The sequence below is a fragment of the Mustela lutreola genome, chromosome 5, assembly GCF_030435805.1.
Source record: "Mustela lutreola isolate mMusLut2 chromosome 5, mMusLut2.pri, whole genome shotgun sequence".
Lineage (NCBI taxonomy): Eukaryota > Metazoa > Chordata > Mammalia > Carnivora > Mustelidae > Mustela > Mustela lutreola.
In genome coordinates, this window is record NC_081294.1 from 76,031,653 (window position 1) to 76,058,489 (window position 26,837).

General features: G+C 36.2%; 2 protein-coding genes across 7 annotated transcripts in view; one reads left to right on the forward strand and one right to left on the reverse strand.

Annotated features, from left to right (window-relative positions):
• KLHL3 (kelch like family member 3) overlaps positions 1 to 26,837 on the reverse strand; it is a 312,385-nt gene that overhangs the window by 284,653 nt on the left and 895 nt on the right. For 4 of the 5 annotated variants that reach the window (XM_059174662.1, XM_059174656.1, XM_059174660.1 and 1 more), the window contains exon 1: positions 22,287 to 22,416. The exons of the other annotated variant lie outside the window; for it this stretch is intronic. The gene's annotated coding sequence lies outside the window, so the exon portion shown is untranslated. Of the gene's footprint in view, positions 1 to 22,286; positions 22,417 to 26,837 lie in introns of those variants that run through there. 5 annotated transcript variants of the gene reach the window in all.
• MYOT (myotilin) lies at positions 7,263 to 26,323 on the forward strand. Of its 2 annotated transcripts, none has more exons than XM_059174663.1 (10): positions 7,263 to 7,391; positions 9,981 to 10,547; positions 14,798 to 14,972; positions 15,879 to 15,983; positions 19,622 to 19,671; positions 20,508 to 20,640; positions 22,407 to 22,614; positions 24,762 to 24,927; positions 25,341 to 25,474; positions 25,660 to 26,323. In XM_059174663.1, exons 2-10 carry the CDS (start codon positions 10,192 to 10,194, stop codon positions 25,830 to 25,832), a joined length of 1,500 nt encoding a protein of 499 aa, XP_059030646.1. In that variant the 5' UTR covers positions 7,263 to 7,391; positions 9,981 to 10,191; the 3' UTR covers positions 25,833 to 26,323. The 2 variants fall into 2 exon arrangements, with proteins under 2 accessions (XP_059030646.1, XP_059030647.1); XM_059174664.1 differs by having other exon boundaries at positions 19,625 to 19,671.

The following is a 26,837-nucleotide window of genomic DNA, read 5'->3' on the forward strand; positions in this document are numbered from 1 at the left end:
AATGATTCCTTGACACAAACAAAAAAGAAAAGATAGCTGTTTTTCTCTGATGAAACAATAGTTTTAATAGCTGTGAAAAGACTGGTTTGTTTTCATGAACTATCTTACTAATGAGCTCTTGGCATACAAACAAGAAAAAAAAAATGTGAGAATAAACTTTTTTTAAGACTAAAACAAATTAATGATACACAGCTTTCTAAATATTTTATTATTTGTTTCCTACCAAATAATAAACTCAGAGAAGAGTAACAAGTATGATGATCTACTTCACACTCATCACTGAGTTTATAAGCAACCTTTCATTTAATCCTTACATCAACTGTTTTGAAGTGTGCATTGTTAATTCCAATTTATAAGAAAACTGAAATCAGAAATACTAAATGCCTTGCCCAAGGTTACAAAGCTAATAAATGCTGCAGGCAGGGTCCAAACCCAAAAAGTTCTTGCTCCAAGCAAAAAAAAAAATAGATTCATTTAAATACTGACGCAGCACAAATGAACCTTTGCACATCACATCCAGGAAGAAAAACCTTTATTCCAGTGTGGCGTTAGCATAGAGAAGAAATTTTAAATCATCTATAGCCACACCACCCAAATTATTACCCTTTTGTGTATTTTTCTACACTAATACTATAGTATGTTTATAATGTAATATTCAAATTTATTTTAATTAGAGAGACTTAAAGAAGAAGATTTTCTTGGGAGGAAGAGAGCACCACAGGACCTGGGGTTCAGTAATGGTTCCCATTCAGAGAACAGATACTTTATTCATGTTAGAGATGAAGAAATAAGGCCCAGAGAAGAGTTTTCACAAAACCACAGGGCAATTCAGGGCTAACCAGGACAAAATACAGTTCTTGTAGCACCCTGCCGAGTGTTTATTCCATCATGAAATCATATAACAAAGGTTAAGAGTTTTCAACCACTCTGGTTCCTATTTTGAACCTGGCTCTTGGTGACGTGAGCAACAACTTTCTCTATTAAATTAAGATAAAAAATAACTTACACATTTATTCCCCGTTTGTACAGAGTTTATATAGTCTGTGACTCCACATTACAGTCAAGGTTGTACGTGTTTTATTTATTGAGGTTATTTATCATAAACACATGGCCCCTCCTCCCAACTAAGTTAACCATCATCTTTTCAATTCTCTTTCTATTCCCTTGTTTATCTTTCAGAGGCTTCTTTATCATCCATTCCTGGTAAGCACAATATTTCAACATCTCATCTTTTTCTTTTTCTTTTTTTTTTTAAGATTTTATTTACTTATTTGAGAGAGAGAGAGCTCAAGCAGGGGGCGGGGAAAGGGAGAAGCAGACTCCCCAGTGAGCAGGGAGCCTGAAGCAGGGCTTGATCCCAGGACCCTGAGACCATGACATGCATCAAAGGCAGTTGCGTAACTGAGTCACCCAGGCGCCCCCAATTTTTCAATATCTTGACAATAAATGATTAAATCAAGATTACCATCAGAAGACTTTGCCTCCTAAATCACTTTTGCCATTATGAGCAGTTCTGAGGCTACCCTATGACAACTCTTGAGCTGACAGAACCAAAGCAGCAAGGTAACTGGGATTTGTCAGTGTATTTATTCACCTATTCACTCACTCATCATAGTACAGACAATAGCCACATTCCATTCTGGGTCCTGAGGCCGTCCCTGCACTCAAAGAGCACGCATCCATCCTCTCATCTGTGACTTGTGAGCTCTACAGTGAGGCAGTAAGGAGGTGTGATGACATCAAACATCCAAGCTGTTGACCATCCAAGAAGTAGGCGTAGTGTCTATCACAATGTGGCTGTCACTGCACTATAGAACTATCCTGGTAATGATAACTTTTAGGTCAGCTCAGAAATCATTACAGGGCCTTGATGCTAAGCACTAAAGCTACAGAAATCTATAAGTCAAGGAATAAAGTGTAACCCTTGCTTTCAAGGAACTCACAGTAAAGAGATGTGTCACAGAGACAGGTGGTAGGGACTCTGTTAGGATTATTTTAGGTTGCATTTTTTACTTATCTTCAGGAGCCCACTTAAAGGCAAAAAGTCTAACCAGACGGACTTTTTTAAAAATCCCAGAAATACTCTTTTTATTCCTAGTATCTACTTTGACTGACATCCACCTACACTATTTGTTAATTTGGGGTCTCCCAAAACTCTGATCAAGTTGAATCTCTTGCCTTTCCAGAGGAAGTCTGCACCTTGAATATCACAGAAGCATTTCCTAAAGACTCTGGGGAATTCAAGTGCATTGCAGAAAATGAGGCTGGGACTGCAGTCTCCACAGCAAGACTCTTTGTTTCCCCAGGTAATTCTTTTCAGGATCTCCCTGCTCCAATTCAGCCAAGAGGAGGAGGAAGATTCTGTTTCTATTTGAGGTAGTAAATAATTATATTTTTCAGGAGGAAAAGAAGTAGAGAAATCAGAGAGTTCTTCAAAGTCACCCATGAGCAAACTTGCTCCAAAACTGGCCTCTTTTCCCTGGAGCAGTGATAGCCACACAAAGGACAAAAAACCAGATGATACCCCAATGGACATTATTTCAACTATTCCTGAACCAGGCCGTCACAGTGAACATGAGATCCAGGTTCCAAAGGAGGATTTCTCCAATGAAAATTCCTCTGAGCTACAACCACAATGGTAAGCGCAGACTTAACACTTGATCATTCAACAAATATTCTTGGTTGGTTCTGCATACAGAACAGTGAACATGACAAAGTTCCTGCCCTTAGGGAGCTTGCGTTATTAGGTGAGTCACTTAATTCTGTCATTTCTCCCTTGCCCTCCATATCTTTGACCGGAACTGAAACAGTAAACCAAGGGCTTAGATCCACATCTAAAGGTTTGTTACAGAGACTTCTTGAAAAACAAAAACAATCAACAAGGTTGAAATGGCACAAGATTTTGAAGCAGAATCTGTTCCACAGAAGAATTCAGGGTTTTATCTCAATATAAATACAAAAAAAATTTTTTTTGATACAGGTTTCCTCTTGTTGTCTTAGAATACAGACAGAATTATCCTTGCTTTTAGAAGGCAAGTGTATAAATGAAAAAGATAACTGATTAGGTGATTTTTGCCAACCAGGCTATATACAAAACAAAATCTGCCATCATCCCCAACCCCCAAACATGAACCTCAAACCAAAATAGTGACTGGAAAAATAACAACTAAAAACTGATACTTAAAAGTCATTTGAAATTTTTTGTTTTACTAGCATCTAAGAAGAGTCCACTAAATATTTTACCAACCTAAAGTTACCTTTATGTTAAATTTAGGTTAAATACCTTTAATAAGACTTAATAAATGAACATTCTTGACTATTTTCTAGTGTAACTAAATGTAGCCTCTGTTAATTACAAAATAAACAATACGGAAACCTCTTTTAAGAGATTTCTTGAGTAGTATTTGGGCCTATCAAGTGAATAAACTTATTGTATTCAAGATGGAAGGAATCAAAGGTCACCTACATGAAGTTCCACATTCTGCAAATGACTGAAATTGTAGATGATTGACTGATATTGTTGAGGGCTGCTTCCTCATGCTTCTATGACCCTGGGATAGGTATTTCTCCGAGTGTTTCTTACAATGAACACAGTAAAGGAAAGAGTTTGAACTTGGATATTAAAAGACCTGGAATAACATATGTCAAGTACATAGTAGGAATTCATAATAGTGGCTATTACTTCACTGCACTGGGTTTTTTTTTTTTTTTTTAGGATCAATGTATCTTCAATAACAGTCTATGACTATAATTTCTCAGTTGGCCTCCTTTAGCTTCTGGGATCTTTAGCTACTTGGATATAGCTACCCTTAAAAAGATTTCTCATGAGGTCAAAGAAGGGGTTTGTGAGACAAAAGACTGCAATTTATTCAACAAACATTTATTAAGCACATTTTATGTGTTTCTGTCAGCTTCTGTGGGAGACTTCCCTTCAGAAGACAACCAATACAGATATCTAAAACTTTTCTCCATGAATACCTATGTTTAGCAGTGAGACTTTAAGACTTAAGAAGGCACTGAATCAAAAAAAAGGGGGGGCACTGAATCTATAATACAGTATCTTTCATAGGAGATTACCATGTTTTTCATTTTAAAAAATCACCTTTTAGAAAAATTATTCAATTAAAGTTCCATAAAAGTTAACAAGTTTGTACTGAATGTCAACTACGAGCCACAGTGTCCCAAGGAAAGATAAAAAATAAACAGTCCCTCCCTCCCTCAGAGTACATTTAGCTTCATTGAGGAGATACCTTATACCATGTAAGAGTCCATTACATGATTTCCTGTTTCATTTGAGTCTCTCTGCAAGCCTCTGTCTGATTAGGTTAGTAAAACAGATACTATCTTTGTTTTTCAGTTAATTATTAAAGCTCAGAGAGATTAAGCAACTTGTCTAATGTTACACAGCAAGTATATGACAGAGTGGGCACTCATACTCAGGTCTCCAAAACAGGTAATAAGAAGGTTAATGTGCCTACAAAGTTGAAGATCATTAACCAAAGTAATGTTATCATTTTTACTGTTTGACTCCAAACCTAGTGGAATGTCCATTACTACTTCTTTTTTGTTTGTTTTGTTTTGTTTTGTTTTGTTTGTTAGAGAGAGAGAGAGAGAAAGAGCGCAAGCACAGGCAGACAGAGTGGCAGGCTAGAGGCAGAGGGAGAAGCAGGCTCCCTGCCGAGCAAGGAGCCCGATGTGGGACTCGATCCCAGGATGCTGGGATCATGACCTGAGCCGAAGGCAGCTGCTTAACCAACTGAGCCACCCAGGCGTCCCTCCATTACTACTTCTTGCTTGAAAAGAATGTAAGACCAAATCAAGCACTCAAAAGATTTCAAATTACAAGTGCTACAGTAGGACAGAACTTCAGTAATCATAGTGAATTATGCATAACCTGAAAATAAATGAAAATGTTCTCCACTCATTAGTCCTTCCATCCTCTATGTGGCATTTGCCTTCTCAGCTGATACAGCAGAAATTAGCTTCATCACATACATCTGACATCAGACTTTATAAAGACAAAGCTCACAGCACCATTTTACAACAGAATACATGGTTTACATTTTTTAAAAACAACAAGAGCTATAAGTGAAGAAAGGATAAATGAGTGACAGCTAAATAGCCAAGCCACCCTTCCAGTGATGATAAGACAAGAAAGAATTCCCCTAACAAGCAGCAGGAAATGGTTCAGTGAGATAGTGGGAAGTTACCTACATACTGGGAAGCACTAGAATGATTCACCAGAGGCCCTTACTGATAATTTAGAGAAATAAATGAAAAAGGCTGTCTTGGCCGACCGGTTGGAATATAGTTCATTCACCTGCCATCTTATGGATTCCTCCAATTTTAGGACAATTTTTATCAAATAAACAACTAAACCATTTGATGGTCTGTGAGGAAACAAAAAACACCATTCAAAAAAGCAAACCAAATATTAAAAAGCAGAAAAACAGATTCATAACAGATTATTAAATATAAACTATTCACTTCTGACAATGGGGCCATGAAAGAAGACCTTCCTTTCCTTCCCAAAATCAGCCCTTGATCCCCTTACTGGGGCAAGAAACTTTGCCTAGATTTACCACGGAGCTACTACTACACTGTAACCAATGTTATATCTTACAAAAGCAAAGGAGAGAAAAGAGATAACGCTTAAAGGATAAAAAGTAAATGGGATAAAATTCCTCCTCAAATATGGTATGTTTAGAATCTGCCCTAGGTAAAATTGGGGACTTCATAATTTGTCCTGGGCATCTTTCCTACTTGCCTGGTAGGATAACCACTTAAACTTTTAGGTTTTAAGAGACCTCAAATCTAGTATCTCCACTTCCTTGCCCTAATCAAGCCCCATTCTCTCGAAGAACCAAGTATCAGTCACAAATGCCAAATTTAAAGTGCTTAGAATAGAGCCCTACTCATAGTAAATGCTATACTTGTTGGTTATTCTTGCTACTTTTATTATCACTTGCATTTACACTTTAAGACTCCTAATTTGGATTAAAAGGCTTTGTCCCTATTAATGGAATCTGAAATATCATTGAGCAGATGTAGAGAAATATTTTGGGAAATTCCTGAAATAAGACTTGGTAGGCAAACACCTACTCATCCAGTCTAGTATGCCTTTTCCACTGAGTAATGGCTGCATGCCCAGGAAGCAATTATCAAACTTCTCTGAACACCAAAGGAAGATACACCTACATGGTCAGCTGCAAAGAATTTTATATGGCTCATATGTGCTCAAACATCTATTGGATGGACCTACATGTACATGGTAATTAAAACAATACTGGAGCACCATGAGGGAGGGTAATAAATAGATATGCTTTAAACAGGAGAAACGTACGAAAACTGAAACCACTAAATGGTGCTAATTCCACTCAATTGGCCTGATCCTCAGGCCACCTACCCCTCTTTATTACTTCTGTTGTTGATTTGAAGGTTTCTTCCGCTGTAATTATTTAGCTCCCTTCACAAAATGGACATCTAAATACCAAGACAGTCTCCTTAATGAAGAGAGGAAAGTATATAAATGTTAAGTGTTAAGGAAGATGAAGGAAAAGAGTTGACACTATAAAGCCCCAAATGTACAGAATGCTTATTTGTCTGGTAATTTCTTAAGTGTTTCAAAACTCTTGAAGAATAAAAGAACAAGGTCAAAGAGGCATATGCCATACAGATTCAGAAAACTTGCTAAGAAACAAAATCGTGTTTTTCCACCTCCCCACCTCCCTACCTCCCCAGTGACTTGTCACTGTGGCTCTCCTGCCTTTGCTGAGACCACACCCTGTCTCCTAAAACAAACTGCTTGAACTCTGCTCCACCCCTACTTGTATTTGGCAAGGGGGTGGTGGGGGGAGCCTTCAGATGAACAACTATCCAGTACAAATCAGTTTGGAACAAATCAATCACTAGTCTTATTTAGGGAGAATTTTTACTGGATAGAACGTCAGTCTCAGAATACAGGTTCCCTTTTTGTCCTTCCTTAAACAGGAAGGCTTCCAAGTCCCAACCACGATAAAGAAATTGAGTTTTCTATGTACTTTTGTCCATTTCCTAACTCTTTGCTCTTCTTCCGCATGAGCCTGCAAAAGCTTACAGTCAAAATTCACATCTAAAATAAAGAGGACTGCAAGAGAAGCTCAAGTAATCCCACTCCTTAAATATCACTAAGACATCTGAGATATTGTTTAGATTGTGGACTCTTACTTTGACATGCCAGCATAGGTAGATGGACAGGCAAGCACATCAGATGTCAGTTTGGCAGCTGATAAAAGTCAGTGGTGCTATAATACTAAGCACAGAGCCACTAGATTAGTCTGTGAGAGAAAGGGATGCCTCTTCCTTCCCTTCAATAGTGGGTTAAACCCAGCTGGCACCCTCTGGAACGACGGGTAAGTCCCATCTTTATTTCTGCTACAGTTTGGGGTTTTGTTTTTGTTTTTTGTCCAAATCAGAGGAACGTGTGCAAAGATGATCTTCACATAAAAACTGAAAGTTACATCATGTTATTATGTCAAGATATGACAAGAAAGTAACTTACTTGTTCCACTGAAAACTGGAAGGCATTATCGAAAGGGTACAAGGAAAGATGGTTGTATGTCAATATTTTTAAATCATCATTTTTCCTTGAAAAGGCACACTTGGTCTGATTGTAACTGTGGTGATGTCCTAGAGCTTCAAAATATCCTCAACGAGTTTTTATACAAGTCTGTGCTATATTAGAGACTGAAAGAAAAAAAGTTAAGATTTTTTTAAATAGGAAACTGCATAGTATTTTATTTATAAAATCTCTGTAAATTGTGCTTGCTTCAGAAGCACATATACTAAAATCTCTGTAAATTATTTAACACTATTTGGAAGAAAATGACACTGTCATATAGAAGAATCCATTATAGAATTAAATTGTTGTACAGTAGCTACAAACATGAAAAACTTTTCAGAGTTCTCTATTTGAACAACTGTGTAAAATTTTGTTGAGACATGAGAACAATGAAACTTCTGAAAGAACATATTTTCAATTGAGCTTTGAAAAATAACAGTAATTGTTAACTATGTTAAACATTTTGATGGCAAAATGTATAAAATAGTTGATATTTTGAAAACATAAAGAAAAACAGGGAACATCTTGGAAAATATCTACTGTTTATTTGTTAAACAGTTTATTCCTTGCTTTATGAAATGAATCTGAATAATTTGCCTTCCTAAAAAGGAATTGAAGAACAAAATTTGGATTCAATTCTGCAATGGAATGAATAAGCCCATAACTACAAAACTACTTGCCTTGAAAGAGTCCTTTTTTGAGATAATCTAATTAAAGCCTCCTTCTGGTTGTTTTCTTTCAACAACTTAAAGCCCTAATATAGTTAATTACTAAAATGCACTCTAGTTGATAATGCGTTTATTTATAAACTTAAAATTAAGGAATACATGGCTTTTTAAGTGTTCTTTTTCAACAGAATCTTTCTCTTGGCTATTTAGTAGCATTTGTTCTTTCCTAAAAGTGCTAGTTTTAACTTTAAACTACATGCACAGACTTAGGATAAAGTTATTTGGTCTTTTTCCATTAAAAACGATACATTCTTCAAGATAGGAAATTAAACCACCTTAAGATTTCATTTTGATGATGACAGTTGGGGTAACTCTATCAATTAATGGTTTGATTTATCATTATCTCAGAGTTGGGTTATAGTATATAAAATTAAATACAGTTTGAACTAAATTACCTGATATTTTGAATAAAGACAGAACCAATGCCACAATTCATAGGGCTAGTCTGTGTATGTGATGTCTATATATAGTTCTGCTTAGGTTTACCATACTAATGGTAGAAATCAGAGGCAAATATAATGCTTCAAGGATGATTTTAGGAGCAAAAGATTCATCTATGGAAAATGGGGATCTGTTATAGGAAGTCAAAAGAACCAATACATATTTGAGCAAGAGAAATGGCATTCATCCTTTCTGGGTAAGGCATAACTAGCTTCATACTGCCTTACTTCCTTCTGTACATCCTTGTCTGCCATTTCAAAAGAAAAAGTAAGATAGAGGCTAAAACAGCATTAAGATTAGTCTAAAATGTGTATGAAATAAGAAAAATAATAAAAAGTAAAACGGTAAGAGAATATCAACACCATTAACTAGATAGTATCATCTAAAAATAACAAAAAAATTTACATATCGCTCTGGAGTACAGTCAGTAACATGTATACACACAGAAAGACACATATACTCCTTAATTATCATCTAGTTTGGTACTATGGTCAATTTGGAATCAAGGGGGAAAAAAGAGACAGTGCATTGAAAGGTAAAAAAAAAAAAAATACACTCAAAGTTGACAACAATGATTTATGCATGTTCCCTCCCTACTTTATGGAATTCTGAAAGGTTGAAGGAGTAAATGCAGATGTTTATGTTCTTTATTAAAAAGCATGGTGTACCCCTTGATTTACCAAGACATCATTCATCAGAGATCACCAGGACATTAATTAACGGTGTATATTGGCTATGCATTGGTTTTCATGAGCAATGGGAAGAATTCAGATAGAATGGGAGCTGACATGTTAGATATTTAAGTACTAATAATTTAAATCATTAAATATTTCTGTTTAATGAAACTGTACCCTCTGGGCAAAAGCTAATCTTAAAACCATTAAATTTTCACACTGAGCAACATCACAGAATTTTCTTTTCCACCACTTGGCAAACTCAAATTTCCTGCTCCTTTATCTTGAAGCCCCTGGCCATGCTTTCAGAATTACCCAGAGGCAAACAGACATTAATAAACCCTTTTTTCTTGTTCTCAGGAGAAAAGTCACTTGTACAAAGACAGAGATAAAGGAAGAAGTCTAGAAGCTAGAAAAGTTCCACCTTGAGTGACCCTGAAAGCATATAAGACCATTTTAGATGCTCCTAAAAATGTTAAACAAACAATATTGTTTTTTATGCAGATATTGTAACTGAATCATTTTCTCCTTTTGAAGGAACAATACTCTTCAAGAGAAGGCCACTCCATCAAAGACAAGAGCACAGTACTCCCAAGATCTCAACAAGGAGGGGCAGGCCAAGGTTGCTTCTGATTCCTTGGGACCTTCTGTGATTCCAGGCTTGCCACCCCAAATTCAGGACCCCACCCTTCCAGGACAAAATCATTATAGTAATAAATTGCCTCCAGCTTCCATATACCAGCTAAGCATGTTTAACTATGAACGTCCAAAACACTTCCTTCAATCCCAAAATCCATGTGGCTCCAGACTGCAGCCTCCCGGACCGGAAACATCCAGCTATTCTAGCCAGACCAAACAGTCTTCCATTATCATCCAGCCCCGCCAATGCACAGAGCAAAGATTTTCTGCCTCCTCAACAGTGAGCTCTCACATCACCATGTCCTCCTCTGCTTTCCCTGCTTCTCCCCAGCAGCATGCTGGCCCCAACCCAGGCCAAAGGGTTACAGCCACCTATAACCAGTCCCCAGCCAGCTTCCTCAGCTCCATATTACCATCACAGCCAGACTATAGTAGCAGTAAAATCCCTTCCAATGTGGACTCCAAGTAAGTAAATTTTTTATATGTGTGACTATATACTGCATATACACTGAGCTCTTTCTGAGGAGTTGGTGGGGGGTGGAGGGGGGGTAATGTCCTAGTTCACTATTTACTATCTAAACAGGCAATGTGACCTCAGGGTCTCTTTCATCATTCTCCTAAAACACCTTGAACCAGGGTGCTGGCAGTAAAAATCATCTGACCCATTCTCTAATGTCCACACTAAGATAGACCCAAATCATCTATTACCACATACAATTACTTACCTATTATTTTTCATCTTCAAAAAAGGATTTCTAACATACCCAAGAACAGTGAACTATTCTCCCAGTTAGGTCCTCATGCTATAAATTTAATTGCTTTAGTTCTGGGCTCAGCGGAGATGAAGAGCACCTGTCTGCTCTTCCTCAGATAGGATTTCCTCTCACATAAGCAGAGGCTATTAAATGTCTTCTTGGTCTTAGTCTTTTCATCCTATCCATTTTCCCCTCTGATCCTGACTATCCATTTAGCTAAAAAAACAAAACAAAACAAAACAAAAAAAACCAGTTTTTTAAATAAAACCTGTGATTCAGATGCTGAAGTATATGAATTTTCCTTACTATGATCAGAAGAAAGACTTGAATAGATAAATGACCTTAGGGTTCCCGTTAGTAATTAAAACCATGCTTTGTCCAAATTGGTCGAGCTGATTGTTCTGTCTAAATAAAGAGAAGACTACCTGGAGCCTTATGCAAACATGTACTACTTCCAAAGTCCTAAAACTATCAGAGGAGAATCTGATATGAATAAGGACACAGTGGTTGTGCTTTTTTTAAAACACGAACTAAATGCTCTGTGCTTATGCAAACCTAGAGCTATCAGTTTTCCTATCCGTTGGCTGGCTAAGACACCAGAGAATTAAATCAGAGGCATCTGAAAAACTGTCTGATGGAATATGTTTTGTTGCAGGCTTATCAACAGATTTGCTGAGATTCTCGATAACTTCTCTCAGTCTTCTCTGGAGGCTAATTTTTCTAGAGATTCCTATTGTTGGTAACAACTCCAGAAACTTAGTTGAACTAACAATTCAACCTGCAAAGAATACTTTCCAACATTTAAAAAAATCAAAATGAAGAAAGCCAAAAACTTTTGTTAGAATCCTATATATACTAGGCTGAACCATTTAAAATGGCTGATAGTCAACTATTATTTTTTACCTACAAAATGGCATTCATAAGTTTGAACTAATATTTTTTAAAGAGACCTTTAAGAATTAAGAGCCCTCTTAGAAATAATTCCCTCCAAAATTCCAATTATACCCATTATCCGTTATCATACATTATAGATTTTTCTTGTTACATTTTAGCCAGACAATCATTTTCCATCTGGTTTTCCATTATTTTCAGATTTCCTATATGAGTATCTTTAAATCTAAAGTAACCTTTTCTGGGGGTCCCAGGACAAGAAAAAAAAATAAGTAAAATAAAATAAACTTTTCTGACTATACTATTTTTCTTGGTCTTTCAACCCTATTCCAAATATGTGCCCAGAAAAGAAAACTGCAAATAAATAATAAAGAACCTCAACCATGTTCCTGGCTCTGTGACAGAACTAAGAGAAAAAGGCAAAAATGGAAAGTATAAGAAATAAACATAGGAGGTCCCCAAACCAGAGATCAAAGATCCAGCTTTAGCTGTTCCATTTGCAGCAACCATAGATAACTCTTTTAATCTTCCCCCAGCCACTTGATACTCATTCGGTGTCCAGCTGCACAGGGTGGAAAGCTCTGGCCCTTTGAACATTTGTGCACAACTCCCTCATTGTTATGGTGGGCTTTAGTTTGCCCTGCCTTCAAAAATAATCCCTTGGATTCTGACCTACATTGCTTTGAAACCTTTATTTAGCTTTTCACCAGTAGGAAACCCTTAAGCAAACATTTTATTCAGTCAATCAAACTAAAGGCTGGAAACTGAGAACTCTAATTCTAATTATTCCATTCAAAAAGCCTGCTGTGTGACATTCAGCATGTGTTCTTTACCTGCTCAGTGAGTCAGTTTTATGATTTATAACAAAATTAAGGATTTGGATGATTAATGATAGGGGGGAAAAAAGACCTATAAAGCAGAGTGCAAGAATACTATTAGTTTATAAATATGAGCACATATCTAGTCTTAACACTTAGGCCATCTATAAACTGAGAAGGGAATTCTGTGAATGAATTGACTAGGTCACATACATGATCAGTGATTCTCTGGCTTGGTTTTGATAACCCTTCAGGAATTCTCAGATATATTGTATTATACTATGACAGTCTAAAAACAAAATTATTTAATTCTAATTCACTTTAACAACATGTGACTTTTATAAAGTTGGCAGACTAACAAAAAAGAAAAAAAGCTATGTGGTACCTGAGTGGTTTAGTTGGTTAAACACCCAGCTCTTGGTTTTTGCTTAGGTCATGATCTCAGGGTCGTTAAGATTGAGCCTCACATCAGGCTCCACACTCAGTGCAGAGTCTGCTTGAGATTCTCTTCCTCTGCCTCTTCCCTCTGGCCCTCCCCTCACTCACTCTCACCCTCTAAAGTAAATAAAATATTTTTTAAAATAGGCTATTCATATAGTTAGAATAATAGGAGATCTATAAGACCAAAGAATTTTACTACTTTGACATGAAAATTCAATCTTAAAGTCAAGAACAAAAACAAAAAACACACATACAACTCACTATTTATTTAAACACTTAGTCTGGGTGTTTACTTAACTAAGAACAAATCAGACTTTAGTTAAGCATTAACACAGACAAGTCCATGTTAATGAAAATAAATATTACAATGGTGACTAATAAGCCGTCTTTTTAAATTCAGAATGTTTACAATCTAGAGATTACTAATCAAGTCCCCAAAGCCAGAATTGAAACTCCGGCGCCTCTCTGAAGAGATACACTTCCACGGAGCTTATAAATTCTTTTAATGACCTTTGAGAATATCTGAACAGAAACAGGTCAAAAAAGAGATCCAGGCTGCCTCATCTCAATAACTGGAGAACGTTTATTTTCATAATGCTAAAATATTCACAGAGAGCAGTGACCAGTTATCCTGCATTAAACAGATACAAGCACACACCCGCAGGGCCCTAAATGCATAAACTAGGTGAAATCTGAACAAACAACTGTCAAAATACGAGCTACCTAACAAATGTGATAATACAGGAATCCCTAAATACTGCACTCTGTCACAATCAACAGGGGAAGGCAAGGAGGGGTAAGACCATTTTTCAAGATAATTTAGGATTAGAACTTGAAATACGGATTTAAACCAAACTCTTCAACTGCTATTCAAATTTGCTTCTTTTCCCAAACCCCCTTTGTGCTCAGTTTACATTTCTTTCTCCTTCCTCCTCTTATCATTCCTTTATTTCTCTAAAAACCACTTCAGCAGTGTTAAAGAAACCATTGTTACTGTAAAAACTATTTGTTATATAGTACCACACTTGAATTATGTACAACAGGAAATTAAAAGGAACTGGAAATTTAAAGGAAAGCCAGATTATGTCAGCTGCAGACTCCATTCAAAGCGACAGAATATTCACTAAATACCAGTGGTTATATTGGTAAATGTTTAACAACCAGCTCTGGAGAAAGGAGTTAGGATTTGTGATAGTAAACAACTTCCCCAGTATACATACTCCCATCACCACCAATTTCAAACTGTCAAAATGAGATCACAGGGAGCTGACAATGGTATCCACCCATAAAACAAACTTAACAAATTCAATTATAAGACTGGAAGAACTCTCAAGCTGCCAGTAACTAGACTTGCTCTCTCTCACTTCTTTAGGAAAGATCTTTAAGGAATGACATCCTCCTTATGACTAACCTAATTTGTTTCTCCAGCCAAGACTTAAAAAAAAAAAAAAAAGAGGCTGGTAACCATTCTTATTAAATTCCTCTTGACTGTTACTAGAAAATTGTTTTTAATAACAGTAATAGTACTAAGTGGTAGATTCAGCTTATCTAAAGGTGACTGACAGAATGAGGTAAATTACACTTTAGTACCACATCTTTCTCTGAAGATCTTTTTTAAAAATCTTTTTTCCGGGGGGGGTGGTGCCTGGGTGGCTCAGTGGGCTAAATATCTTTTTTCTGGGGTACCTGGCTGGCTCAGTCAGAAGATCATGTGAGTCTTGGTTTCAGGGTCCTGAGTTGAAGCCCCACGTTGGGTGTAGATTACTTAAATAAATAAAAACTTTTAAGAAGTCTTTTTTTCTTTTTAAAGTTATCAACAACCCTCATTTGTCCAACCTGTAAATGCTAAACCATCCCAAAGTGCAAATGCTAAGCCCACCCCAAGGACTCCTGACCATGAAATACAAGGATCAAAAGAAGCTCTGATTCAAGATTTGGAGAGAAAACTAAAATGCAAGGACAGCCTTCTTCACAACGGAAATCAAGTAAGCAAAATATCTATTTTGCACAAAAAACCCATCAGACTATAAAATCTAATCCTAGTAAGAAAGCTCTTTCTGTCTCACAGACCTATACCCTTATGATCCGCAAGGGATAAGGTTATCTAAAAAGAGGGACTATTCGGATCCAATACCAAATGAAAACATTGTGATATTTTGCATTTGGATCCAATACCAAATGAAAGCATGAAAACACCTCATAATTTTCAGTAGTAAAAGAAAGACACAAAAGAAGAATGTAAAACAATGTAAAAAAATGAAGCAAAAAAAGAAAAAGAAATCTTAATAATTTAATGAAAATTTTGTTTTAAGCATTACTCCTCAGAAAATATATCTAATGACCAAAAAACCAACAGTCAACTTTTTCACATACTTTGGTTTATACTACTGATAGACACATAGCTATGAGATCTATGAGATAACTCTTCTGTACCCGCTGTACTAGTCACTTATCTCTTAAAAAGCACTATATACCTTAAATCCAAAAATATTTAACATACCAGCTGCACTGCTTTCAACCAGAAATCTGATGTTCAGTGTTGATTTAATAAAAGTTATTTCTCCATGTGAGAATATGCAGTACTGTATTCAAAGATGGAGCCAATGAGAGACCATGCAGCACAAAATGGAAGGCGAAGGATTTCCCCTTACTTAAGGGGATTATGCCTGCCTTTCCCAGAAGCAAGAGGAACACAGATGAGGGAAGGGGCACTAGAATGGAACAGAAATGCTTTGAATGAAAACAAAGTTTTAAAACATAGTATATCTCTGTAATTCAATAGACAGAACCATACTTCTTTGGTATAATTCTTGGTGGTTTTAAGGTAAAGGAATACAAACAGCTTTTATTAAATCTCATTACTATCTCCTTAATGAATGATTTCTTTAAAGCGGCTCACATATGAGGAGAAGATGGCTCGCAGATTGCTAGGACCACAGAACGCAGCTGCTGTGTTTCAAGCTCAAAATGACAGTGAGGCACAAGATTCACCGCAGGTAAATTATACTAATCTTTACCTAACTCAAATATTTTTCTTTCATGTAATTTATAAATGTGTTTTTCCAAATGCTTATAAATAAAGTTTGAAGCAAAAGTCAATAACTTCCATGCTCCATTAGGTATAAAAAGTAGAGACCACAATGAGCTAAAATACACAGAAACTTAGAATTTTATCCTGTTTTCTGGTGCTCTAGTATCAGCATATGAAATATCACAAAAAGAAAACACCAGAAAGCTAACAGTGTCACTTTTCATCTGGATATTTAGGGGTCTGTTACACTTACATTTAGAGCTCCTTTTCCAATGTCAGCAGGGATAGAGAATTTATGAGTTGTAAACCTTTAACAGGACAGAAGTTAAAACTCTAAGCCAAAGTAATTATAACCTTTTCTCATAAGCTGTTTATCATTTCAATCTCTTAAAATATAATTGTGGAACTAATGAAACATCCAATTCCATTTTTGTATTCAAAAACGCTTCTTATTAAAAACAAAACAAGGAACAATAAAAAAGCCTTGAGTAATGGCTCAAACATTAACAAAAGGATCTTTTCCAAGAATGGATAAACTTTAGGAAGGGCATAAAGTGAATATCCCACAGGCTTATTTTTTTTTAATATTTTATTTATTTATTTGACAGAGATCACAAGTAGGTAGAGAGGCAGGCAGAGAGAGGGGGGGAAGCAGGCTCCCCACTGAGCAGAGAGCCCGATGTAGGGCTCTATCCCAAGGCCCTGAGATGACCTGAGCCAAAGGCAGAGGCTTAACCCACTGAGCCACCCAGGCACCCCCAGGTTTTTTTCTGATCAATTTCATTCTAAAAAGTAAACTTAACCCTGAAGAGAAATATAGAGTTAGAGAAACAGACTCATTTCTTGTCAAAAATTCCAAAAGAAACCAGAAGCCAATGTGATAAAACTGGGCACCCAAGAACTCCAAGCTTCTAAGCACAGGAAGCTAAAAACAGGATTTTATTTCTATTAAATGCAACTACTAAAAAGGATGGAGCAGGGTCTAACAGTGCAACTAATTAGAAAATTAGAACTTGAATCTCTGGGTACTCAACAGTTCATACATTCATTCAATTAATTATTTTACATGGAGCACCTACTGTGTGTTGGGCTCTGAACTGGTACAGATCACAGCAAGAAGATGGGAAACTGCCTCTATTAGTAGAAGTAACTCAAAGCAATGTTATATTGATGGTGTATATTATAAATTCAGTGTATGATTCTGAAGGCAAGAATCTATCATTTTTCTCATTCTTTAAAAACATTAAAATAAAAGTGATAGGGCACCTAGGAGACTCAGAGGGTTAAAGCCTCTGTCTTCAGCTCAGGCCATGATCTCAGGGTCCTGGGATCGAGCCCCACATCGGGCTCTCTGCTCGGCGGGGAGCCTGCTTCCTCCTCTCTCTCTCTCTCTCTCTCTCTCTCTGCCGGCCTCTCTGCCTACTTGTGATCTCTATTTGTCAAATAAATAAATAAATAATAGATAGATAGATAGATAGATAAATAAATAAAATAAAAGTGATGGTACCAAGAAAAAAGACAACAGCAAAACATACCATTATGAAATCAGAAAGGATAAATCTTAGGGTTTTTTGGTATGCTTCAAATACTCTAATAATCCAAAATGTCATCAGGTTACATAAAACTGAAATATTATACCTCTGAATATGAATATATACATACTCAAACTATCACTATAGGAAAACTTAAAAAATTTGGATATTTTGGGTTTAATCAGATTATTTTTATTTTTTACCAAAAAGTTGATTTGATAAATGAAATTTGACACGTTGCTTAGAGAACCTTAAGACTAGCCAATAATTGTTAGAGTTATAAGAATTTTAAACTTTTTTTTAAAGATTCATTTATTTGAGAGAGAGAGAGAGAGAAATCACAAGTAGGCAGAGAGAGACAGGGAAGCAGCCCCCTGGCTGAGCAGAGAGCCCGATGCAGGGCTCGATCCCAGGACCCTGACATCATGACCTGAGCCAAAGGCAGAGGCTTAACCCATGGAGCCACCCAGGTGCCCCTAAAGTTATAAGAATTTTAAAATGACCAAATACATTAAACATATTCATCCCAAAATAAATTATTTGTACTCATATTTGCTGCATTGCTATATAGATGTTTTCCAGATTTTTGGATATGGATATATTTTTCACTAGTCTCCACCACTATGCCAAACACAGTAAAACGCACAAAATAAGCACCAAGTATTTGGTCATTTAATTATGGTTTCCGTCACTTTCTGGTTTTATTCTCAAATGGAAATAATTTTCCAGTGCTTAAATATAAATCCCAGGGGCGCCTGGGTGGCTCAGTGGGTTAAGCCGCTGCCTTCGGCTCAGGTCATGATCTCAGGGTCCTGGGATCGAGTCCCACATCGGGCTCTCTGCTCAGCAGTGAGCCTGCTTCCTCCTCTCTCTCTCTGCCTGCCTCTCTGCCTACTTGTGATCTCTCTCTGTCAAATAAATAAATAAAATCTTTAAAAAAAAAAAAAAAAAAAAAAAAAAAATATAAATCCCAAAAGATATCTGCTTAAATATACCTTTATTAAGCAGGAAGTAATTAATTTTGTTTTTCAAACCTTCTCAGAGCTCTACACACCTTTCATGATGTCTATTATGATTTTGTGCCATGAGCTAAAAAGAGAAGTATTTTCCAGTCTAATATGTGTTAATTGCTGTTGGTGCACTTTTGAGCAGTGGGCATAATACCCTGTATCAACTGCCAACACAAGTGACTTCATGTCTATTCCTGTTTTACTAAAGGACAATCTGTACTATGTGTTCCCATTTCAAATACACCAGGGTGACACATCACCCTTTGTTGTAAAACAGTCACATGAAAAATGAACCACCAGGAATTCTAAGGCTAGCTAATTTTCATATATTACACCTGTTGAACAGTCCTATTAATTCTGGGGATTTCTTGCTAAAGTATTAGAAGCTCAGTGCACTATATTCTAGTCGCTTAACAGTTAACCCTTGAACAATGCAGGAGTTAGGGGTGCTGAGCCACCCTCATATAGTGCAAATCCACATATAACTTCTGACTCCCCAACAACTATTAGCCCACTGCTGACCAGAAGCCTTACTAGTAAATAGATTAACACATATTTTGTATACTATATGTATTACATACTATATTCTTAAAATAATCTAGAGGGAAAAGATGCTGAGAAAATACATTTAAAGTACTGTACTGTAGGAGCACCTGGGTGGCTCAGTCAGTTAAGCATCAGGCTTCAGCTCAGGTCATGATCCCAAGGTCCTGGGATCAAGCTCTGCATTGGGTTCCCTGCTCAGCAAGAAGCCGGCTTCTCCCTCTTCCATTCCCCTGCCTGTGTTCCCTCTCTCACTGTGTCTGGCTCTGTCAAATGAATAAAATCTTAAAAAATAATAATAATAATTCAAAAAAATTAAGTACTGTACTGTATCTTTCAAAAAAACTCACATATAAGTGAACCTGTATAGTTCAAACTACTGCTGTTCAAGGTTCAACTATATATAGAATTAACGACTGCACAAAAACAGGAAAGAAATGCTCAACCAAGACTAGTTAATTCTGCTTCATTTCAAGCTAACAACCACGTTAATATTCTCCCTTTGTTTTAATTTCAAGCAGCACAACTCAGAACATGCACGACTGCAAGTTCCTACATCACAAGTAAGGTAAAAAAAAAAAAAAAAAAAAAATCTTAAAGAAACATTTTGCTACCAAAAATATTTCCAGCTTAAAAATGTAATATTTGGGGGTGCGCCTGGGTGGCCCAGTGGGTTAAGCCTCTGCTTTTAAAAAAAATGTAATATTTGGGGCGACTGGGTGGCTCAGTGGGTTGATGCCTCTGCCTTCGGCTCCGGTCATGGTCTCAGGGTCCTGGGATCGAGCCACGGGTCGAGCTCTCTGCTCAGCGGGGAACCTGCTTCCTCCTCTCTCTCTGCCTCCTCGTAATCTCTATCAAATAAATAAATAAAATCTTTTTTTTTAATGTAATATTTACAAAGCCTTGCCCCCTACACCTATTATAAAATTTTTTAAAAAACGTGAATTTTCTAATGTCTGAGAGGATGGTCAAAATTTTTATCCATTAATTCTCAGAACTATCTCAGAGGGTTTTTTTAATATGTTTTGGTCAAATAAGCCAGGACCACATGTCTATGTTAAGAAAGTTCTTCATGATGATTGAAACCCAATTCCAATTACTAAATCATTGCACATGGTAAGAACCATCCATGGGGTACTCTGCATTTTAATCAGTTTTTCTGTCAATTTACAGCTTTGTACAAAAAACAAAAAGATGTATAATTTGTACCAAATGTTTTTAAATTGCTACCATTTCTAATAATCATTAAATATGCCATGTCCTAAGGTCTCTCTATTGTTATTACACTACCGCATAAAACAGTATAGACTCTGGCAGTTCCAATACAATGGCTTAACTGTATTTGTGTAAAAGGGAGAACAGTGACAATTTTTCTACAGAGTGATTATTAAAATATTTTTGTAGAAGCAGATCGTCTTCAAGGGGAGATGTGAATGATCAGGATGCAATCCAGGAGAAATTTTATCCACCTCGTTTCATTCAAGTGCCAGAGAACATGTCAATTGAAGAAGGAAGATTCTACAGAATGGATTTCAAAGTAAGAGTTCAAAAATACTGGAGGAAAATTAACAAGATACTGTGTTTTGAAAAATGTCCTCTTCCAAATTTGAGAGGCAGGGCAGGGGGTCGTGGGGGCTAGGGAGGGAAAAAATGAAACAAGATGGGATTGGGAGGGAGACAACCAATAAGAGAATCTCATGAAATAAACTAAGGGTTGCTTGGGGGTAGGGGAGTAGGGATAGGGTGGCTGGGTTATGGACATTGGGGAGGTATGTGCTATGGTGAGTGCTGTGAAAAGTCTAAGACTTGATGATTTACAGACCTGTACCCCTGGGGTAAATAATACATTATATGTTAATAAATATTTTAAAAGTCCTCTTCCTGGGGTGCCTCAGTGGCTCAGTAGGTTAAAGCCTCTGCTTTAAAGCTCTGATCCCAGGGTCCTGGGATGGAGCCCTGCATCGGGCTCTCTGCTCAGCAGGGAGCCTGTCTCCCTTCCTCTCTTTGCCTGTCTACTTGTAATCTCTGTCTGTCAAATAAATAAATAAAATCTTAAATTTAATAATAAATAAATAAATAAATAAATAAATAGAAAGTCTTCTTCCTCTTCATAACTTGCTACACACCTAGGGCACCTGGGTGGCTCCATAGGTTAAGTGTCCAACTTTTGATTTCGGCTCAGGTTATGACCTCAGGGTTGTGAGACCAAGCCCCATGTTGTGCTCTGTGCTGGGCATGGAGCCGTTTAAGAGTCTCTCTTCCTCTCTACCCCTTCCCACCCTCTAACTAACTAACTAACTAACTAACTAAATAAATAAATAAATAAATAAATAACTTATGTCCTCTTCCAAATAACTTATGTCCTCTTGTTACCTTAACAAGTAACACGTATAGTAGGTGAGAACAAAAATTCTGGAGCTAAGCTTACCTGGGTTTGAATCTTTGCTCTGCCACTATTCAGCTGTGTAACCTTACTTAAGACAGTCAACCTTGGTGCTTTTTGTCTCATCTGTAATATGGAGTAACAAATGTACCTACCTCATAAAGTTGTTATGAGGATTAACTGAGTAAACAGGCATAAGGTACTCACAATAGTGCCCACTCCATACTAAAGACATAAGTGAAGCTACCAAAATGATAGGATTTCTAAAGCAAAATTCCTCTTTAATTATTCTCCATTAAAAAATTCAAGCCAAGCTGCTCACTTGGCCTAGAAGAGTTCTTCAAGCTAGAAGAGATCTTTAGAAAGACCTACATTTTTATTATCCTCATGGAATCCTTGTTACGTCTTCTGGTTTCCTTATGAATGAAAGTATATGAATTTAACTGTTATGGGTTATAGTAAAACACTTAACAAACTAGCATTTAAACAGCAGAATTACAGCTCAAGGGCACTCTGTTTTGGTAAAGTAATTCATTAGATCAGCAATCATGACATGTATGTCCCTCTGGGACTTCATCTGCAGTCACCATAATCGAAAAAAGCCAGAGGACTTCATATTTCTTGTGGAGACCTATATAACATAAATTAATGTTCTAAATATAGTAACTGGGAGATCTTAAGGAGCCTGAGGTTACATATGGAAGGGTTAGATATGGTTTGAGGTAGTCTGAAAATATTAAATTCAACTCAAGAGTTTTAATTTCCACTGTTTTTGTTAAGAAATTGTTGAAACCAAATACCTTTTTAAGATCTTCTTCGCATTTTGAACCACAAAATTTAAATTTATAAATGGACAAATAGGTTCCAGTGATGATATAATTTAAAATTCTGTCATCTCCTTCTTGTGTTTTCCTTTCCAGGTAAGCGGACTGCCAGCTCCTGATGTGTCATGGTATCTGAATGGAAGACCAGTTCAATCAGATGATTTTCACAAAATGATAGTGTCTGAAAAGGGTTTTCATTCACTCATCTTTGAAGTGGTCAGAACTTCAGATGCAGGTGCTTATGTGTGTGTTGCCAAGAATAGAGCAGGAGAAGCCACCTTTACTGTGCAGTTGGATGTCCTGGGTAAGCCTTCAAAGAGATCTTCAAGAGTTCCTTAATATCCAGCAGTATTTTAAAAAACAAGTGTTGAAAAAGAAAAGCCCAGATGACTTATTTAAGGTTAATGTCTACACAACCCAACAGAATGCCAATTTTTATCTAAAAGTCACAGAGTGGTGGGAAGGGGGGAGGGAGCATTTTTGAGAAAAACTCAGTGAAACTTCAAGGACAGACCTAGAACTAAAGCTTTTCAGGAAAGGAAATAAAGATATGGTGCGATTTTGGACAAAATAAGACAGTACAGGTGACCCTTGAACAACATGGGCTTGAACACATGTCCACTTACATGCAGACTGTTTACAACACAGTATGTTATTTTCACTTACGATGTTTTAAATAATATTTTTTTCCTCTGGTGTACTTCACTTTAAGAATACAATATATAATACATAGTAACATATAAAATATGTGTTAATTGACTATTTATATTTTCAATAAAGCTTCCAGTCAAGAGTATGTTATTAGTAGTTAAGTTTCTGGAAAGTCAAAAGTTACGTATGGATGTCTGACTGCATGTGGTGGGGTGGGGTGCTTCAACACCCCACGTTGTTCAAGGGTAAACTATATAAGCATTTCTAAATATAACTGAAGGATCTTAAAGTAGAAAACATTAGTCTGGCCGTATCTCTGATCTATAATCCAAAATAATCTGATTCTTATCTTTACAGAACTGTCATGGTCACACATAATTTAAAACTGAGGAATAAATATTAACTTTTAACCTTAGTTTATACTTCTTTTTACTAGAAACTAGTCTCTATAATGAAAACACACCTAGTTGCTTTAGAAAAACAGATATGGCTAACTAAACTCATGTCTCAAATTTGTTTTCAGTAAGGCAGTTTCTTACAAAACTTAGGTACTGTTTTAAAATATTACAATTTAAGGGCTTTAAATATATATTACATTTGTAATGGTTTAAGTCATGGCATAATGCAAAAGAGACACTTCGCTACAATTCACTGTTGATTATATAAAATCTTGGTAAGTTAAAGGATGGACAATTTCCTTAAATTTGCATTCTACTCAGATTAATGAAAAACCTTTAAGATTTTTCTATGATATAATAATGGGTCTCACCCTAAGGGAAAAAGTAGTGATTTGGGAATCAAAAAAAGATCCAATTCAGGTGGTTAAGGTCTAGGCAAATCTTTTTGTGCCAATAGCTCCAGAAATACTGTTAACACTAGAGCTAAAAGAGGCCTTGGCAGACATCTGTCCAATTTCATTTCTCCTCAGAAAAGATAGGGTTACAGTAGTATATAATTTCCTCTTTTCCTTCAGGTAATTAGAGAAATGACATACCAACTACAGATATTTGTATAATATTTTACAGTTTATAAAATATTTCTTCATTATCTCAGCTGATCCTCACAGTATTTTGAGTAGTAGTGGGAGGCAGAGCAGTCACTATTACCTGTATTCCTTTTAAAATGGGTTTTCTAGATGCCTGGGTGGCTCAGTTGGTTAAGCCACTGCCTTTGGCTCAGGTCATGATCCCAGAGTCCTGGGATTGAGTCTCACATCGGGTTCCTCGCTCGGCGGGGAACGTGTTTCTCTCTCCACCTCTGCCTGCCACTCTGCCTGCTTGTGTACGTGCTCTCTCTTTCTCTGACAAATAAATAATAAATAAATAATCTTTAAAGTGGGTTTTCTATTTATCTGTTCTATAATAGATAAAACTGAGCCTCAGAGAAACCAAACAAATTTTTCCCAATTTGGCATGGCTGGTGGGGCAAAGAGACAATTTGAACCTAAGTTGTCTAGTCTTGCCACCACCCATGATACCTCCTTACTGAAGAGACATAAATGAAAACATAACTTAAATTCTTTGAATGAAACATGATTATAAATTCAATGCAACATTACATTAATGTTTTAGAACTCTATTTGGTATAATACAAAATCGTACTACTACACATTGTTTTAACATTTGAAATTTGAAAAAAATTTCAAAAGTTATGCTAAAACTATTATAAAGCTTCCAATCTTCTTGAGTTACGGTTTTTTTAAACTTTTGTATTAACACACAAATTTCATAATACCTTGGTTTAACTTATTTTCTTTTTATAATATTCTCAATATTTGAATTCTTTTTTATTAATACGTAGCAAAAGAACATAGAAGAGCACCAATGTTTATCTACAAACCACAGAGCAAAAAAGTTTTTGAGGGAGACTCAGTGAAGCTAGAATGCCAAATCTCAGCTGTACCTCCACCAAAGCTTTTCTGGAAAAGAAATAATGAAATGGTACAATTCAACACTGATCGAATAAGGTAGGATAAGTATTTTTAGATGTAACTGTAGTTTATTTGGGTGATTCCAGTTGTACCTGAAATGTATTATAAATGGCATGCTTTTGGAATCTCACTTTGTCTAGTTTTTAAAACATGGAGAGGAAATACAATAAACCTCATTAATCCACTAATCAAAACTTTAGGGCATAAAGCTAGGATTTACCTTTTTACTAACCATAAAGAAAGACGGCTCAAGGAAATAATGACACAAACAAAATTAAAAGGGGGAATTAAACTCAATAAAGCCAATAGCTATTTGGCACTGACTAGGTACCATTTCCAAATGGTTCATTTTCTTACAGTCTGTCCCTCTGGATCAGAGGCATCAAAAAAAAAGTTTCACAGGAAAATTAATACCTATACTTCATTGTTTTATCACTGTTTCTTTTCAGTTTATATCATGATAACTCTGGAAGAGTTACTTTACTGATAAAAGATGTAAACAAGAAAGATGCTGGGTGGTATACTGTGTCTGCAGTTAATGAAGCTGGAGTGACCACATGTAACACAAGATTAGATGTTACAGGTATGTCATGCTATCAACCCAGGGACTTAATCAGACAGATTTAATAAAAAACACAAATCCCAGCATAACAAAAGAATAATCAGTTGTGACTTTTTTTTCTTTTCCTATCTGATACTGAATATCTAGGGCAACCCATTTGTTTAGAACAGATTTTCTGAATTAACCTCTTTTTTATCTTATTTCAGTCCGTCAAAACCAAACTCTTCCAGCTCCTAAGCAGTTACGTGTTCGACCAACTTTCAGCAAATATTTAGCACTTAATGGTAAAGGTCTGGATGTGAAACAAGCTTTTAACCCTGAAGGAGAATTTCAGCGTCTAGCAGCTCAATCTGGACTTTATGAAAGTGAAGAACTTTAATGAGGTTACCAATACTGGAAAACATAGCTACATTATTAGTAATATATTCAATTAAATTTTTAAAACAAATCCATAGCTGTATTAACAGATTATGGCTTTAATTAGGTAACATAACTAATATATATTTATAATATTTATCCTTTGACTCTTGCACATTCTATCTTCTTCTCTGGTTTGCGAAGCCCATGGAAAATCTGGGTATATGGGTTTGTAATCGTAGAAGACTATCTTAAAATGCATTATTTTAACATTTAAGTCATACACATTTAACAATTACAGGTTATGAATTCATATTGACTCTTTAAGCACATCTAATGCTTGTAATAAGGTTTACTGGTACTGCTTTCTAAATACTGTTTCACCCATTTTCTCTTATAGGAATACTAACATGGTATAGATTATCTGAGTGTTCCACAGTTCAATGTCAAAAGAGAATAAAATTTCAAATATTTAAAACAGACTGTCTTCACAAAAGTGTAGATCTTTACAATATAAATTCTGGTTTCAATATGCTATACAACACTTAACAAAATCTAAGAATAACAAGCTCCAAAAAAATCAACAATATTATGTTCTAGAACTGTCTCAATGAAGCTCACTTACAGCTCAGTCAATTCTTTCGGAAATTAAGCTAGACTTTCCACAGTTTGCACTTCAAAAGCAAGCAACCACAATAACTAAATCCTGACAGAATCTCTCCTGAAATTGTGATTTTGTTTTAACCAAAAAAGCCCCTAAGTCTTCAAGACCCTTGAGTCTATTGAGCTCAATGGAAAAGGAATAGTTTGTAGAGTCATCTGCTTAATTCCTACATTTCATGTAAATTTGAATGCCTGGGGTGTGGAGGTGGGTGTCCTCCTACATTTCAAGTTCATATACCCTATTACATTAGAAAACATAATTTTGTGAGCATCTGAGAGTCTAAGTACAGGAAAGGGAAAATCCTTTTATTGCACTATTCCTTAAGCTAGGACACTAGTCCTTTCTTCTCAGGCCTCCGGTCCA